Genomic DNA, 18,968 nt, shown 5'->3' with positions numbered 1-18,968 from the left:
CAAGGCCAGATGTGATCAGATCCGCCCTGCAGAGCTGTACTGGAAAATGTAAGGAGCCAGCCCACATTACTTTGGCCCAGTCTACCTGCATTGCTTCGGCCTGGTCTACCCAGTACAAAGAGGAAATATCGAGCCAGCTTAGTTTCGGCCCAGTCTACCCAACTGGCCACACCCACTCAGTTGGCCACGCCCAGTGAGTGGCGTCAAACTGGCCACGCCTACCCAGTCGGCCATGTCCATCTGGCCCAGTGGTGGGTTGCTCTTACCGTCGCTACCAGTAAGCTGCTCATGGTCTATTTGTGCACGCGCCTGATGTGTACTGTGCATGCACACTCCACCGCCCCTGCGACACCCAGCTGCTCATCGGGGGTCATGCAGGTGCCGCACACTGTGCGTGCATGCACAATTGGCCCGGTTGCTTCAAAAACAGGTATGGAACGTGGATGGGTGGGCCAAATGAGCCAACATACTGGTACAGTGGCCACTGCTCCCGACTACTACCAGTACGACCGTACCGGGCCGTACTGGCTGGAACCCACCACTGATCTGCCCCCCCCCCCAAGAGCAACCACAGCCCTGATGCGGCCCTCAATGGAATTGAGTTTGACATCTCTGCTGTAGACAACGAGGGGAGTTAATTGCTATAGTAGCAGTGATAGTAGAAATAGCAGTGTTCTTCACGTAAGGCTGGCCTTACCATTAAACAGAGCAACAGAGCTAAGGTCTTTTGATGTGGCTTGTTTTTATGTCTTGGTAACATGATCACTGCTTGTGACATCAGCTCCTAACCCCTGGGGTCAAATTCAACTTTGAGCACATTGTAATATTTTTAAACCCATGTGCAAACAGACCTAAAACCGTATAAAGTGCAGCACACAAACAGATGTTAGAGGACCAAAAACACAAGCAAGCTCCTCAAATAGCTGCTGTGACCTGAAAAGGCTCACATGAATCAGACTTTTTGGATACTTCTTAAAATGTTTACTGAATTTGGGTTTTGAAACAGGAGGCCCTTTTCCTCAACCCTCCATATTGAGGTCATCTTCAGACTGCTGGCTCAGAGTCCATCCTGGCAGGCAGCTCAGGGAATTTGTAAGATTTACATCCCAGGACATGGCCAAACTCCATGTGTTCCATTCAGTTTAACATCTGGGTTCTCTTAAAATCCATGAACGCAACATAATTTGAGAAACATCCTAGCTTTTCTCCAAATAATTCACTTCCTAGTTTTTACCAAGCTTCTTCCTAACACCGTCATTAAAACAATTAATCCGCCTTAAATATCACTTTGAGTTTCTGCTCAGGCATTACTTAATTGTTACATGTTTTTAATTAATTACATTAAATAAATAAATTACATTATTATATTATTAATAAATTAATTAATTACATTAATTGTTACATGGTTTGAGGCAATGTAACCTCAGTTTGAGACTCCCAACCACAACTTGATGGCTTCTTGATGGACTACAGTTCACATCCTATTCTAGTAGCTTAGGGACACTGAATTATAATTCAGTACATCTGAGGATGTGGTGGCTCAGTGGCTAAGACACTGAGCTTGTTGATCATAAAAGTCAGCAGTTTGGTGGTTCAAATCCCTAGCGCCGCGTAATGGAGTGAGCTCCCGTTATTTGTCCCAGCTTCTGCCAACCTAGCAGTTCAAAAGCATATAAAAATGCAAGTAGAAAAACAGGAACCACCTTTGGTGGAAAGGTAACAGCATTCCATGCACCTTCGGTGTTTAGTCATGGCAGCCACATGACCACAAAGACGTCTTTGGACAGCATTGGCTCTTCAGTTTTGAAACAGAGATGAGCACTGCCCCCTAGAGTCGAGAATGACTAGCACATATGTATGAGGAGAAACTTTACCTTTATATCTGAGGAATAACAGATGTGAAACTCGATTTCGTTGAGGGCTGTATCAGGGTTGTGTTTGACCTTGGGGAACTAGGGTGGGCATGGAGAAGTTGAGCATAGCCAGCTCAACATCTCTCATGTTTGGGGCACCTGTGGTGGCCCAAGAATTCTGCCAGCAACTTTCTGTCTCTTTTTTGGGATGAAATTGGAGTGTGGCAATCACCATAACTTTCATAGCTGTCAATTGTCCTCTGCAGATACGCTTGAGTGGCGGCCGCACCCACAACGAAGGCATTGTGGAAATTCTCCAGGAACACAACGGCACACTCATATGGGGATCCATCTGCGGTGAAGGATGGGATATAATGGACGCCATGGTGGTTTGTCGCCAGCTAAATCTTGGCTACGCTAGCCATGCTTTCCAGGTACAGGGTTGTTTTAATTCCATGGGTGCAAACAAATGCTCATTGTTATTCATTGCTCTTCAGAAGTTCTTATCCAAAGATATATTCTTTGAGTATTCAGGCCAGGATTGACTGAATCCCAATTTACAACATACACATTCCTTGTTTTCTTGGCATCATATACTACTTTCTTCTGTGTCTGTACTGCTTCCCTCTGCTTTAGCCTTCCATCCTTCTCCCCATATTTCTGTGTATTCTACTTCCTTCCTTCCCTTTCTGTCTCCTTTGAAGAGATATGTGTTCTGACTGAGGCTTCCTGAGAGCTTGAAGCAAACTTCTGGTCCCAACAAAAGTCCCTTTTATTAATTGACTGTGAATTCTGCGCATTCACAGTCAGCAAAGTCTTTCAAGGGAGGATTTATGGTCACAGACCTTATCTGGCTTGGAAAACTGCCAGGCCGATTTCTGCAAAACCTGGCAAGGAGTCTCAGAGAGTCAGGAACCAATTAAGCGAACTAATTGTCTCCTGCAAAGTCCACTCCCCTTTCGCCCCTCTTTTATTTCATCTGGGAGGGGCAATTCATCGTCCACCTATGCCTTTACTCCCAAGTTGGCTCTTGTTCCTTAGCTGTTCCTTAGCGGAGAGCTTCCAATGATCGCGCAGCTCACAGCTGATTTGTGCAATCGTCAGAAACTCTTTTTTTCACTTTTTAAAGCAGTTTTTTACTACCGGTTCAGGCAAATGGGTAGTTAAAAAATGCTTTAAGAAGTGAAAAAAAGGTTCAGTTGTGCCATGCATGGGAACCTTTTTAAAGCATTTTTTTCCAGCTGGCTTGGGCGAATAGACAGGGAAAAATTGCTTTAAAAAGTAGGGGGGAAAGCTTCCAAAGATTGTGCAACTCACAGCTGATCCACATGATTGTTGGAAGCTTTCTCCCCCCCCACCCCCGCCACACACACACACACTTTTTAAAGCATTTTTTCTCTGCCAGTTCAGGCAAATAGGCAGGGAAAAACTGCTTTAAAAAGCAGATAAAAAGTTGAGTTGCGCGATCCTCCGAAGTATTTTTTATTACTGGTTCACAGAACCAATGACAATCATCCCTACTGGTTCGCGCGGACCAGTGCAAATTGGTAGCATTTCACCCCTGAACACCCCTGAGAGCCGAGGTGGCGCAGTGGTTAAATGCAGCACTGCAGGCTATTTCAGCTGACTGCAGTTCTGCAGTTCGGCTGTTCAAATCTCACTGGCTCAGGTTTGACTCAGCCTTCCATCCTTCCGAGGTGGGTAAAATGAGGACCCGGATTGTTGTTGGGGGCAATATGCTGACTCTGTAAACCGCTTAGAGAGGGCTGAAAGCCCTATGAAGGGGTATATAAGTCTAACTGCTATTGCTATTGTTAACACCTCCCTTAATTTTAAGGTAGCCTTGAATTGTACCATTTAATGTGACAGAAAGGAGGTGAAAACTTTCAACTACACTATTGAATTCCATTTGATTTGAATTACTTTTCCATTCAATTGATTTAGTCTTCATTCTGGACCTCCAACATTCTGGAGGCCCATGTTAAGCCACAAATGTCTGTTGCGCCAAAAAAAAAAAACCCACGATTCATCGCTCTTGTTAAGCCAAGCAGTTGTGGCTGAAACCACACAGCACAGTAGCTAGGGAGCAAGAAGGAAAGTGAAGTTACAAATCGAAGGACCTGGAAAGATATTTAAGATGACATCATTTGCAATCGTTGAGAAATGGACCACCCATATTTCAGAGGGTACAGCTGGAGAGGTTATCTTCTCCACACAGTATCTTCGGCCGTAAATTCGTTAGGCAGCCCTGCTGACATAGCAATTATATCTGAAGTCCTATTCCTGCTGGCTTACTGTGGTCAATTTTGATGCCTTACATCAGTGGGTCTCACTCTTTCCTTCACCACAGACTCCTTTAAATATCTTTTGTGGCCACGAGCCATGGCCACAGACCCCCTCCCCAAGACTTAATTCAAGATTTAAATCAAGACATCTTTTCCAAGCTTTCAGGGACCCCCTGTGACCACAGGTTGAGAACCACTGCAATTATATGGATCCTGCAGATAGATCCAGTGGTGGGATTCAGCTGGTTCACACCTATTCAGGAGAACCAGTTGTTGGAAGAAATCTCCTTTTGTTTTTTCCCCACTTTACAGGGCTAATCCTGAAAAGAGGGCAGGAAGGAAGCATTCTGCTGTTGTTTCTAGCCTAATCTTTATTGCCCTGCTTACAGAAACTGCCTCTCCTGTTAACCCTTATGACATTGTAACAGCTAAGACGAAGCGCCCATCAACATCAGTGATGTTGAGTTGGGCTCCCCCACATGACCACCTTGCCCTGCCTAAAAAGCTGGTCATCAGGGCAGACAACTGGTTGTTAAATTATTTGAATCCCATCACTGGATACATCCCAATCTCCATCTTTTTGCCAAGCTAATTCTTTTTATAAGTAAAAGATTAAAGAAAGGAAAGAGCTAACACTGCTGTCTGGAAAAGTCTATAAAGGACAAGCCATATGAGAGGGATGTGTGTGTGTGTGTGTGTGTGTGTGTGTGTGTGTGTGTGTGAGAGAGAGAGAGAGAGAGAGAGAGAGAGAGATAGATAGATAGATAGATAGATAGATAGATAGATAGATAGATAGTGGATGGATGGATGGATGGATGGATGGATGGATGGATGGATGGATGGATGGATGATAGGTAGGTAGATATGTAGGTAGATGATAGAGGTAGGTAGGTAGGTAGGTAGGTAGGTAGGTACATAGGTAGATAGGTAGATGATAGAGATAGATAGATAGATGGATGGATGGATGGATGGATGGATGGATGGATGGATGGATGATAGGTAGGTAGGTAGATAGATAGATGATAGATGGATAGATAGATAGATAGATAGATAGATAGATAGATAGATGATATGGATGGATGGATGGATGGGTGATAAGTAGGTAGACAGGGAGGGAGGGAGGGTGAGTGAGTGAAGGAGTGAGTGAGTGATAACTTGGTGGCAGGAAAGAGAGAGCACTTCCGTTTCATGGGAAAATGGCTCCCTGCAGAAAATGGTTGAGAAATGTATATTTTTTTCATGAGGATCTCCATGCTTGACCTGGGACTTGTTGTGACTCACTTTGTCTCCTCTTTCAGCTTTTTCCCAGGAAATAGGTTGGGCCAGCACACAAGCCAAAAGTGGAGAGCAGAAAAAGGAAATCTTGCCTCTTGCAAGTTCAGCTCCACTAAAAAGGGCCAGCCCAGAGGTCTGGTTTATTTTCTTGTATAGCAGCCGATTTTTGGTTCAGGAGGTGAGGGCTACTATGTCCACGAATGCCCCCCCCCCCCGTTTCGAATCTCTCTGCCGTGTTGACATTAGCGGCCCTTATGCTGTTTGATGGAAGAAGGCATTTCCTTGCCCTGGATCTGCTTATTTTGGGAACAGAGGTCCTTGTGTTTGCTCCAGGCTGTCCCCCCCACTTAATGGAGCATACAGCCCCTCTGTATAGGTGGAACAGACTTACCTTGTGGAGGTTTGCATGCCAAGAAGGGATTTTTAATGAGGTTCTGCCTGATGCAAGGAACTTCCTGTTTTTTAGGACCTTAGCATGATTTTCCTTTTTTTAAAAAAAATATTTTTTATATGATCTCATAACTGTTATTAATAATATGTATTTATAACAATTTTTCCCTACTGTTGACAGTATACTTGAAGATTGCTTTTTTATCATCCCATAGATCCATCTTATCTTACAATGGTCCTACTTCTTCTTCCCTCCCTCCCTCTTTCCTTCCCTCGTTTCTTCTCGCCTACTCCCCTTCCTTCCCTCCCTCCTTCCCCTTCCCTCCTTCTCCCCTTCCCTCCTTCCTTCCTTCCCTCCTTTCTTTTCTCCTTCTCTCCTTCCTTTCCCCCTTCATTTTCTCCTTCCTTCCCCCCTTCCTTCTCTCCTACATTCCCTCCTTCCTTCCCTCCTTCCTTCCATGATTTTCCTTAGGTAGCATATGAAGAAGAGATTCTGAACACTGGACAGTAATTACTAATCTGCTGTTTCTCTTGCCTGGTTTTTATACATCTGGTTATATTGAAGTGTTAACATATTTAGGATTAGGTGACGCAGTGGCTCAGTGGCTTAATGATGCTGGAGATGGCCTTTCCTTCAGCAGTTCGAGCACAGCACGGTGCTCTGACCGTGGCTTCCCGAGAGCATGAAGCGAACTCCTTGTCCTAACAAAAGTCCCTTTTATTAATTTCCTGTGAATGCTGCTCATTCACAGCCAGCAAAGTCTTTCAAGGGAGGATTTACAGTCACAGACCTTATCTGGCTTGGAGAGCTGCCAGGCTGATATCTGCAAAACTTGGCAAGGAGCCTCAGAGAGTCAGGAACCAATTAAGTGAACTAATGGTCTCCTGCAAACTCCCTTCCCCTTTTGCTCCTCTTTTATTTCTTCTGGGAGGGGCTGTTCATCATCTACCTGTGGCCTTATACTCCCAAGTCAACCCCTGTTCTTTAGCTGTTCCCTTTGTCTGGCAGCTCTGCGCATGCGCACACTGGGAACAGCTAGAGCTGTTTGTCTGCCTCAGTGATGTCTGACCCTGAAGGCAGCTAATAGCTGGCATACAGCTCTGCCCCCCTCTCTGCCTCCAATGCAGCGCCCTCATCAGAGCCTTCTCCAAGACTTGCCCATGTTCCTCCCCAACCTCCTCACTGTCTGAATCTGCCGCCAGCTCTGCTGGCCACTGGCGGGCCACAACACACTGCATGGCAGGGTGAGCTCCCGTCACTGCTTCATCTTCTTTCCACCTAGCAGTTTGAAAGCATGCTACATGCAAGTAGATAAATAGGTATCATACCACATCCTAGGTAGAGGCAGATATTTCTCTCTTGGGGCATGATGAGAATTTATCTGCTGAATATAACTCTGTATTGGCGACAGGAAGAGCGTCCGGCCAGTAAACACTCACCTCTATTCAGTTGCCCAGATTCCACCCCGCAAGGGATTATGGGGTCATTAAAAGAGGATGGTGAAAGATCCTAACATGGAGATACCAAGCTGGTCAGTCCTATGCTCAGGACAGGGCAACTGCTGATGGAAAAGGCATTCACTCGCAGTACACCAGATCCTTGGCTCTTGCATGACTCAGGAGGAGGGGGTGGGGGTGGGGATTTCCAAGCAGTTTGATTTGCTGATTATTGAGCAGTTATGTATTTTCCGGGAAAGAGGCCAGGCCTCAGTTGCTCTGGGAGCTCAGGAAAATGCCATTCTAATTGGCTCATAATTCGGTTAATTCATTCTCATTACAGACCAGTGTGGATAGATTTGGAGAGGGGAGGGGAGAGATTGGCAGAGAAATAGGTAATCTGGTGATGCAAGGTCTAAAGAGTTGCTTCCTGTTAGGTCAAAAATATGCAAGCTGCAAGATGGTGTGTATTGCTTGAAGGCTTCTCCAAAACTTCCCTTGAATTTTGACTATATGTTGGGTGGGCCTTCAACACCAAGCAAGAAGTAAAGGTGGACCAGGTCTGCAGATTGCATCTGTCGTTCCCTAGATGCAAAGCCAGGAGCATGTAGAAGTAGGATAAGGACTGCAGTGTTTGTCATCTCATTTTCCTGTGTACCATCATCTGGTTGTTGTTGTTGTTAGTTGCAAAGTCATGTCCGACCCATGGACAACATTCCTCCAGGCCTTCCTGTCCTCTACCATCCTCTGGAGTCCATTGAAGTTCATGCCTACTGCTTCGATAACTCCATCCAGCCACCTCCTTCTCTGTCATCCTCTTCTTCTTTTGCCCTCCATCGTTCCCAGCATGAGGCTCTTCTCCAGTGAGTCTTTCCTTCTCATTAGGTGGCCAAAGTATTTGAGTCTGGCCTTCTAAAGAGCAGTCAGGGTTGATCTCCTCTAGGACTGACCGGTTTGATTGTCGTGCAGTCCAAGGGACTCACAGGCATTAGGAGTTCTACCATCTGGAACCCTTAGTAATTTTACTAGCAAAGCTGGTTTGGAATAGGCAATCATCTGTCACTCCCAATCATTAATTGTTCTATTGATTAGACCTAAAGGCAGGGAGCTTAAGGAGCTATTAGAAGACTTGTGATGGAACACCATTGAAAGGGAGGGAGTTCCATTTCTGAAAAAGTAGATTGTTCCTTTTTAGGTCCTGGAAGTCTTTTAAATTGGGTTGAATCTTGCATAAAGTGTGTGTCGTAAATACATCAGCAAGACAGGGAAGGAATTTACAATCTCTACTAGGAACAATTTTCAGTTCTCTTGAACCAAATTTTATGGTTCTTTAGCCAATCAGAAATGCTTCCTGACTTCCAAATGTTATTGCAAAGATGGATCAAAAGTCATGTTGCCTTCCTATCCTGTCGTCGATGATATCATTGATAATTTGAAGTTTAAAAAACAGTGCAGAACTTGGCTAAGTAGTCATTCTCAATCGGTCAAATTATTGGCATAAGAATACAGTAATCATATTATTTATGCTAAGCCTCAAAAGCCAAGCACATCCCTCTACCAAAACTTTTTTGTGCCCTGATTAAAATATTGCACTAACCAGCTGGAATCTTAGGGAACATAGTATAACTTTCTAGAACAGCTAAACCCTGGTTTGGATTCTGAACATCGCTTTTCTCATAAAATGTTCACAAAGAAGCAGAGTCTACCTTGGTCAAAAGCCATTCTGTTTTGCTTCTCCATTGTAGTTAGGATCGGACTCAGCCAATCATTTTAGGTCATATGCGCACAAAAACTTCTTTAACAAGATTTATTGAAATGAAAGGGACAAAGCTGCAAGAATGCCAGCAACCATGCTATTCTCAATTTAGAATGAGTTTATTCCCCATGCATTAGGGCAGGGATGTCAAATTGGATTTCATTGCAGGCCGCATCAGGGTTGTGTTTGACCTCGGAGGGCCATGGTGTGGCCATGGTGGGTGTGACACAGGACTCATGTCGGGGGTATCTGTGTTGGTCAAGTGCTAAGGCAGGACTTCCCTGAGACCCTCCCTCCCTTTCATTATAATCTTCCTTCCTTCCTTCCTTCCTACTTTCCTTCCTTCTTTCTTTCCCTCTTCATTCTTTCTTCTTCCTTCCCCTCTTTCCTTATTTTCTTTCCTTGCTCTCTTCCCCTTTTTCCTTATTTTTCTTTGCCTTTCCTCTTTCCCTTTCTCCTTTCCTGTCCCTTATTGCATGCTCAAATGCAAAAGGGGAAATTTCTCCTTTCCTTTTGTTTTTAGTTTGTTTTGCACACGCGGCCCTTCCCAGCTCCATTTTCTGTGGCAGAGGCATCTCGGGCTGGTCCTTTGCTGTCTCCAGACCGGCCCTGTGGTCCAGATCTAAGCACCCCATGGACTGGATCCAGCCCACAGGCCTTGAGTTTGACACCCCTGCATTAGGGCATTTTCTGTGTTTCTATCTAAGATGCTTCTTTCCAACAGACAAGGAAGCCGATTTTTTCTCTGATAATGGAGCAGCTGTTTACAAAATCATCTCCTGGACATTTTATCAGTTGTCAGTCAACCACTACAATTGCTGGGATACCTTATTAATGTTTTAAAAAACCTGCCAGTTGGAGGGAAGGTTTTGACAATATTCCATATTGTGAGTGCTGTCATACATGTCCAGAATGGGCTACTGAATTAGTGGTTCACATTTTTACACTGCTGCTTCTTTATGATTCTTGGTATACAGCTTTCATATATCCACTTCTTCCTGGCTGTGTTGTTTGGCCAGAACCTATAAATTGTTGGCCTTATACTTTCAGACCTTTTATTGAAGATTTCCAGAAACATTGCCAAGTTCTGCTCCACCATTAGGGCTCAGTATTACAAGGTTTGAGGCTTAGCTTTAACTTTAGAGGGTTGTCTGGACAAACTCAACTGTGCTGGACCATTTGCTTCAATTTCCCTTGTTTTATTACGTCTCTATGTTGCTTTACATTACTTGCATTTGTTTTACTTCGGATCATTTCACCTTATTTTGGTCACATCACTAAAGACTCTTCCTCAATAAAAGAAGGAAAGGATGGCCTGCTCCAGAGTAGACAGGAAACCTGAATTTGAATTTTTGAATCCTGGCCTTTAAATCAGGAATTCTCCTAAGCAAGAGGTGTCAAACTGGTGGCCTGTGGGCAGATGAGTCACACGCAGGCCATGCCCACCCCAGCTCCGTGAAGGGGGGGAAACCTCACAAAATGTCATGTGGTGGCAACATGACGTGATGAGTTTGATACTGAAAAAATAAGAAGACTGTGCAATGAGCTGGTCATTAGGCCCCCAGGCTGAGCAAAACAGAACTAAAATTCAGCCATTCCAGTGGTTACTGAAGTGCGAAAGGTGGTGTCAGCTCCGGCGGGTAAGCAGTGGAAGCTGCCAGGAATTGTGCTTACCAGCTGGGAATCTCCCTCCTCCACATGCAATCCAGCTGAGAACTCTCCATAACTGATAACTGACTGAGAACAAGCCATAACTGATTGCCAGGTGGTTTTCATTCTGGGTGACGAGGTGATGGGTGTGTGAGCATTTAGCCTAAATACCAAATAAAGTATAAAAGGTGGTGGGGACCACCGGCTGTCAGCTCTGACCATTTATTCATTGCCTTAGTGCTTTGTTGGCCAGTTCGTGCTGGAGGAAGATAAACGGCATTTTCAAACCGTCTCTGTGTTTGGTTGTTTTCCTTAACCCTTCGGAACCTGACAGATGATTTAAGACATATTATTGTTCCCAATTCGGGCCTGAGCCTGGTGTCAAAGGCAATGATGGACGGTAGACAAGAGGTGCAGGTTTTCTGATGGCTTTTTATTGGAGTACTCTAAGGAAGAGGGCTCCTGGTCAAAAGGCCAAGAACCCAGAACAAAAGATTAAGGAAGCTTTATACATTGAGAGCCGAGGTGGTGCAGTGGTTAGAGTGCAGTACTGCAGGCCACTTCAGCTGACTGCTAGCTGCAGTTCGGCGGTTCAAATCTCACCGGCTCAAGGTTGACTCAGCCTTCCATCCTTCCGAGGTGGGTGAAATGAGGATCCAGACTGTGGGGGCAATATGCTGACTCTGTAAACTGCTTAGAGAGGGCTGAAAGCCCTATGAAGCGGTATATAAGTCTAACTGCTATTGCTATTTCACTAAAGGAGAAGACGGAACAAGGTGAAATAATAAGAAATATCCTCTAATAAACATTTTAGCAATAATTCTACAATTTGTTCTATTGGTCTATAGCTGTCCCATTCCTAAGCCTAATGAATGCTCCAGGAGTTATCTAATAGACATTTCATTTGCTGCAGACCATCTCTTGGCTGAGGTCTGCAAATTGTCTAATCCTTGTTATTTTTGTCAACTTTCTAACTACCCATAATTGCTACAGGCTTTACACATGCATATTTCCTGTTGATCAGCATTCTTTGTTCTTGCCTGACAGACACCCCACCCCCACCCCGCAATTCCAATCTTCCTGATTTACTTTCAAGTGCGTGCCATGACCTTGCTTTAGCAGCCAGCCCATCAATACTGCAAAGCATCTATACTTAATCACCTTCCTTTCTTTGGTATTTCTCACTAGGAGACCTGGTATTGGTATGGAAGCAGTGATGCAGACAACGTGGTCATGAGTGGGATGAAATGCTCCGGGGTAGAAATGTCTTTGTTACACTGCCCTCATGATGCCAAAGTCTCCTGCCCCAAGGGAGGCGGACGCCATGCAGCTGGTGTTTCCTGCACAGAAAGTAAGCACTTTGGCTTCCTTAGCTCACATCTAGAGCCCAGTTTATCTAAACCGCAGTCAAGCGTGTTCATGTTTTCAGCGATTTGTTGGGTTTAACGAGGGTGAATGCTACATAACCTTGGTTATTGTGACGTAGTGAGTATAACAAATCTGTTTTGAAACCAATGAATTATGTTCAAGTAAAGAATCTTCAGTTAATTGGTCAATAATGAACGATTAATCCATGGAATAGCTTTTCTCCTGGAGTTTTCTCCATCACTGGAACTTTTCAAAAATAGACTGGATTTGACAGGGATGGTATGAGTTCTCTTGCCTTGAGCAGGGGGCTGGATTAGAAGGCCTCTGAGGTCTTTTCTAGCCCTGTAATTCCATGTTCTATGTTCAGTATTTCAGGGAGAAATCTGATCCTAAACTCAAAAATGCTTCACGTTTCTAGTCCCTGGCTGTCCTGTGTCCATGTGGTTTACTTAATGGAAAAGATCTACCATTGCCTACTTTACAGTTTCAATTTTCCAGATGGGATCATAGCTTTGGGAGTTCTTCAGACCTCCCATTCTAGTTCTAACAAGATCTAACCTCTCAAGCTTTCTCTGCTCAGCCAAAGTGAGCCAAGTGCTGCTGTTTGCCCCAGCAAATGTATTCTACTGTGATCTGAATTAACATAAAGACTTCCTTAAGCTGAGCTTCTCTCCTGATGTCACAAGGACACAAAAGCAATAGCACCTAGACTTATACCCTATTTTCCTGAAAATAAGACCTCCCTGGATAATAAGCCCAATCGGGCTTTTGAGTGCATGCGCTAAAATAAGCCCTCCCCAAAAAATATTGCAACACAGCAGCAGCCATGAGGTGACCATGTTTGCCGTCTCCTGCACCTCAAACATAATAAGACCTCCCTGAAATTAAGGCTAATTGCTTATTTCGGGGGTCAAAAGAAAATAAGACCCTGTCTTACTTTCGGGAAAACATGGTATATTGCTTCAAAGTGCTTTACAGCCCTCTCTAAGCCATTTACAGAGTCAGCCTCTTGCCCTTAACAATCTGGGTCCTCATTTTACCCACCTTGGAAGGATGGAAGGCTGAGTCAACCTTGAGCCTGGTGGGATTTGAACTGCCATATTGCAGGCAGCCATCAGCAGACATAGCCTACAGTAATGCACTCTAACCACTGCGCCACAGTGGCTAAATCCAGATAGATTTCTTGACAATACTATAAAAACACTTTGCTGGTGTCTTCCTCCGATAATAATGTGTGCATATCAGAGGTGGTATTCAGCAGGTTCTGACCAGTTCTGAAGAACCGGTAGCAGAAATTTTAAATAGTTCGGAGAACCAGTAAATATAACCTCTAACTGGCCCCACCCCCATCTATTCTCTGCCTCCCAAGTCCCAGCTGATCGGGAGGGAATGGAGATTTTACAGTATCCTTCTCCTGCCACGCCCACCAAGCCATGCCTACCAAGCCACGCCAATCGAACTGGCAGTAAAAAAAAATTGAATCCCACTAGTGGTCCATATCACATCTCTCTGCCATAGCATTAGGCATCAACTTCCATAAATAGAAGCAACTCTGATAGGAGTCTTAACCCTATCTTAGGATGCACACCGGTCTTGAAATGTTTTCTTGGGAAACCTTCCATATTTCAAGGCAGCCTATAAATCCTCCAGCGGAAATAATAAAAGCAAAGTCCTATTCTCTATTCATGTCTGCAGCTGCGGCTGATCTCGTCCTCAACGCCAAGGAAGTAGAACAAACGTCCTATCTGGAGGATCGGCCCATGCATGTGCTACAGTGCGCCATGGAGGAGAATTGCCTGGCCTCCTCTGCGGTCAATACCTCGGTGACCTCAGGTTACAGGAGACTCTTCCGCTTCTCCTCCCAGATCCATAATAACGGGCAGGCTGACTTCCGTCCCAAAACGGGCCGCCACGCTTGGATCTGGCACGAATGCCACAGGCAAGTCTTGCTTTCTATCTTCGCTTTTGTAGAATGGGAAGGAGGAAAAAGGGAAAGCCACTGAAGGTTGACACAACTCATGCAGGATCACCAACACAGACCTGCAAGAAGAAAAAAAGAGTTCTTAGGTTGAATTAAAATACCGTTGGCCATTGGTTCAAAGTCATACTCAACAAGCCCACGAGTGCATTCTACTGCAATCTGAATGCTTTCCCCCACATGCAAGTAGAATAAACAGATCAATGTCTCACCTCCCCATACTGAATTCCAGGTGTTCAATGTCCTCGGTGGTTTATTTTCTCAGGTGCAAATCAGCTAACTAACTCTGCCTTGCAGTTCCTTAGTTTCCCACAACTTATACCAGGATGAGCTTGTTTTCTGATTCTACACTTGTTTTTTGCACACGCAAGTGTGCCGTTCACATTCTCTGGGCATTCATTGTGGCTGTTGCACAAATTCAAAATTAAAACCTCATCCAAGATGCCAGAATCTCTTTCAATATTTGACAGAAAAGCTGATTACAATGTACCTGATGCTTATGAACCCACCCATGCAAGCATAAATTCCATGTTGATCAAAAAGGATCAAATATTCATACAATATGGGACATGGTGGCTCAGGGGCTAAGGTGCTAAACCTGTCAATCAGAAAGGTTCAAATCCCTAGCACCGTGTAACGGATTGAGCTTCCGCTACTTGTCCCAGCTTCTGCCAACCTGACAGTTTGAAAGCATGTAAAAAGGCAAGTAGAAAAATACAAACCGCCTTTGTTGGGAAGGTAACAGTGTTCCGTGCACCTTTGGTATTTAGTCATGCTAGCCACATGACCACGGAGACGTCTTTGGACAGCGCTGGCTCTTCCGCTTTGAAATAGAGATGAGCACCACCCACTAGAGCCGGGAACAACTAGCACATATGTGCGAGGGGAACCTTAATCTTTTTTATGCCCCAAAGGTAATTTTTCAAAGGCAACTGGACTTTCTTTTTCCTTGAAGACGTTTCGCTTCTCATCCAAGAATCTTTGTCAGTTCTGACTGAGTGGTGGAGGATGGAGGGATTTATATTCCTTGCAGTCATCTGGTCATTAGCATTCTTTCTGAGAGCTGTTGAGGCCACTTGTGGGTTTATCTGTACCCTCAGGATCAAAGAAAAAACAAAGAAGGTCCAGTGGCCTTTTGAGAAAACACCTTTGGGACAACTATATCCTGAATGACTGAGAATCTCCATAGATATTCACACATTAGTTTTGTTTTGGGCAAGGAACCATAGCTCAGTTCTAGAGTCCCACATTTAGCTGAAGTCCTATTTCAAACATTCAAGTATCAGATGAGGGGGAAAACAAAACAAAAATACAAAACAGGTTGCAATGAACATCACTGCAAAGAGATGGGGGTCCCTTTGTAACCATCTGCTAAAATCTATGTTGATGAAAAGAAGGCCAGGCAGGATAAATAGGAGCAGATGGCTCTTCAAATCATCAACCCTCAAGCTATATAAACTTTTAAAGCTTAACTAAATCTTTGAATTAGGCCTCCCACCGAGTACTGTACTTGCAGCTGGATTATCTCCCTGGAAGTGAGTTCGTTGTTTAGTTTGATCTAGGGTGTTGTGGAGCACTGCTGGGTTAAGTTTATTCCCAAATTATGAATTGAGCTTCAAGAAAAATACATTTCTAAGCAAGACAATTGCAACTTTAGCAGGCACTTTTCTACTTTTGTGGAAACTGAGACTAGATTTATTGGCTTTTATCAATTCCATCAAGCATTCATTTAAAAGACCTATCATCATCTTTTAACAACTGCCTAATTCCTTGCAAGGTGGAGTCTGGGCAATTGAATGGAGCTAGCAGTGTATTTAATGGCTGGATGCTTTTCCTGTCACCAATACGGAGTTTTGTTCAGCAGATATATTCTCATTGTACCCAGGATCAAACCCACAGCTTCCTGATTGTGAGGCAAGAGCTCCATCTCTAGGTCACCACACCACTCCTTTAATTTAAAAGACCTATGTCCCCTGCTTTTAAAGAGCTGTATCTTGGTTTTTTGGGGTGATCTCTAATAATAAAATTTATCTCACCCATTTAACACACTTTCTCTCCTGCTTTCCTTCCATTCTGGAGCTGTCCCAACTTCAACAGCTTCAATGGCTGCTTCTCTGTCACCAGAAAAAAGAGCTTCTCCTGGATCAATCAAGGAATTGCGATGTCCCTGAGATCAGCAGGATGTGCCCTTCTCTATCACCGTCTCTATGGGACGGTTTAGGTCCAAAAGGACTGTCCAGCAGCAGAGATATCGATGGCGATCTTGGAGCTCCAAGATAGCACGTCATATCATCACGACATCAGCTCTCCTCATCCAAGAGCTGTATCTTCTATATATTAAGGTTCTTGACCCATTCTCTATATCAGGGGTGTTAAACTGGCAGCCTGCTGCCCAGCTGCGTCACATGCAGGCCCACCCCAGCTCCGTGAATGGGAAAAACATTGCGAAACATCATGTGATGGCAACATGACATGGCGAGTTTGACACCTGTGCTCTGTATCATCTTGCCCATTAGGCCAAAGTCTCAGAATCTCATGAGGCAGCATTTCTCAATGTAGCAACTTCATATATGTGGATTTCAACTCCTAGAGATCCCCAACCAGCATTTTGGGAATTGAGGTCCATACATATTAAAGTTGCCACAGTTAAGAACACTGTTCTAAGGCATAATTCTCTCAGTTTTTGAAGACAGCTAGAGGTTGACAGGAATGGACTTGAGACTATAAAATCACATGAATTCAATTATATTATTGCTTGGGACAAATAAAAGGATTCCCCCAAAACTGTGTTCCATATGGTATTTATTTCCTTCTTCTAGACTAACATCACCAAGCTGGAATTCATCCAGTAAATAATCACATTTGGGAGGTGTTTTCACCTGAATGAAAAGCATTTATGGTTAACCCAGGAGTCAGCAAGCTGTGGCTCTGGAGCCACATGTGGCTCTTTCATCCTCTGCTGCAGCTCCCTGTCACCAGTCAGCTCCACAATTGATAGGGCTTTTGGTTAGGACAGATAGAGGAAAAAGGATGTGGAGGAGACTCTATGATGGCTTCAGAATTGAATGGTTAGCTTCAGAATTGAACTGGGGGGCTTCCAGTTAGGAACTTTGTGGCTCTTTGAATGTTTAAGTTGACGACCCCTGGGTTAACCAGTAGTAAATTTGGATGAGCAGTGGCTAAGGCTTACAGATAGGCTAATATAGTATTTTAGCCGAAAAATAAATTCCCTGTATACATAGATGGTAGGGGAGATACCACAGTCATGATAAATTGTCATTCTGGTGTGTCTCAAACCAACAACAATCAGATATGCTTTGATTCTATAAAGATAGTGTCTAGATTCACCAGCCTTAACCATGACTTCCTAACTAAACCCCAGAGAGCTGAGTTTATCGATAGAAAACAATAGTTGTAATTCAGGTTTTTTTTTTTGGGGGGGGGGGTTGGTGCTCTCTGAGCTTGGTGGTTTTCTTGCAGTTGTTTCATTAATCCACCCAGTTAACATAATCAATGCTGAGTTTACACATCAAAGCTTGTTGACAACCTTCAGCAAATTGCTTTCTTTCTGGCTTCCATAGGGCCATTACCACAGCATGGAAGTCTTTGCCCACTACGATCTGTTGGATAGCAACTGGACACAAGTTGCCGAAGGCCACAAAGCCAGCTTTTGCCTGGAGGACACTGACTGCCTAGACGGTACATGTGTTTTCCCAACCTTATTTCAGTGCATTGATAATTATGGCAGTGATTAGCACTCCTTAATCCCCAGATGCAGAGGTGGGATTCAGCAGGTTCTGACCAGTTCTGGAGAACAAGTAGCAGAAATTTTGAGTAGTTCGGAGAACCTATAATACCACCTCTGGTGGCCCCCGGCCCCCACCTATTCTCTGCCTCCCGAGTCCCAGCTGATCTGGAGGGAATGGGGGAATTTTGCAGTAGCCTTCCCACTGCCATGCCCACCAAGCCATGCCCACTAAGCCACCGGACACCCACCAAGTCACGCCCACAGAACTGATAGTAAAAAAATTTGAAGCCCTCCACTGCGCAGCTGTTTTCCATCATAACATCAGCATAGAAAATATTGTATGTTAAAGGCTGAGTCTCCATGACATTATGAACCACAGTGGTGCAGTAGTTAGAGTGCAGTCCTGCACACTACTTCTGCTGACTGCAATTTGGCAGTCCAAATCTCACCAGGCTCAAGGTTGACTCAGCCTTCCATCCTTCCAAGGTGGGTAAAATGAGGAGCCAGATTGTTGGGGGCAATAGGCTGACTGTGTAACCATTTAGAGAGGGCTGTAAAAAGCACTGTGAAGCGGTATATAATTTTGAGTACTATAGCTATTGCTATTAAAATCAAATGGAGAACCAACTTTCCACCGTACTTTGTTTAACCTATCCATAAATCTGGTTGAAGAATGCTCGAGGGTCCAGGACATTCCTGGGAATAAATCTTTAAAGATGATACATTCCTCTTCAGACTGAAGAAAATACTACTTCTAGCCACTCATTCCTATGGACCGCTACTGGTTTGCAACTCATGCGCATGCGCGTATTCAATGTAAATTGTTCTTTGTACATGCACAAAACAATTTAAGTGAACTGTGCACGCACAACCCAGGGGTGGGTTCCGGCTTCTGTTACTGCTGGTTCACATCGGGGACATGCTTCAGGCATGCACAGTAGTAAAAAAATTGGAAACAAGATGGAGGAACATACAGCATCGCCGAGAGAACCGGTTCGGGGACATGGCTGACCAAGTTACTACTTACTCTGCTGAGCCGGCCCGAACCGATAGGAAACCGACCTCTGGCGCAGTCACTAAAAAACAAAATGGCGGCCATCAGGGAACTGGTGAGGAAACTGGTTCGGGGGAGTGCAGGCCTGGGTCTCTGCCAGTTCTGCAACCCAGGCCTGAATGCCACTACCACTTCGACTGAATTGGTCCGAACGGGGAGCAACCCACCTCTGCT

At 44.5% G+C, this 18,968-nt stretch overlaps 1 protein-coding gene across 1 annotated transcript in view; it reads left to right on the top strand.

Annotated features, from left to right (window-relative positions):
• Window positions 1-18,968, top strand: part of LOXL2 (lysyl oxidase like 2) — a 93,461-nt gene that overhangs the window by 70,162 nt on the left and 4,331 nt on the right. Inside the window, 4 exon segments of the mRNA XM_032229886.1 lie at window positions 2,120-2,287; window positions 11,835-11,997; window positions 13,710-13,956; window positions 17,579-17,691. Of these exon segments, the coding sequence (XP_032085777.1) occupies window positions 2,120-2,287; window positions 11,835-11,997; window positions 13,710-13,956; window positions 17,579-17,691 (691 nt within the window).

The sequence above is a fragment of the Thamnophis elegans genome, chromosome 13, assembly GCF_009769535.1.
Source record: "Thamnophis elegans isolate rThaEle1 chromosome 13, rThaEle1.pri, whole genome shotgun sequence".
Lineage (NCBI taxonomy): Eukaryota > Metazoa > Chordata > Lepidosauria > Squamata > Colubridae > Thamnophis > Thamnophis elegans.
The sequence above is the reverse complement of the archived record's forward strand: the minus strand, read 5'-3'. Positions and strand labels throughout refer to the sequence as shown.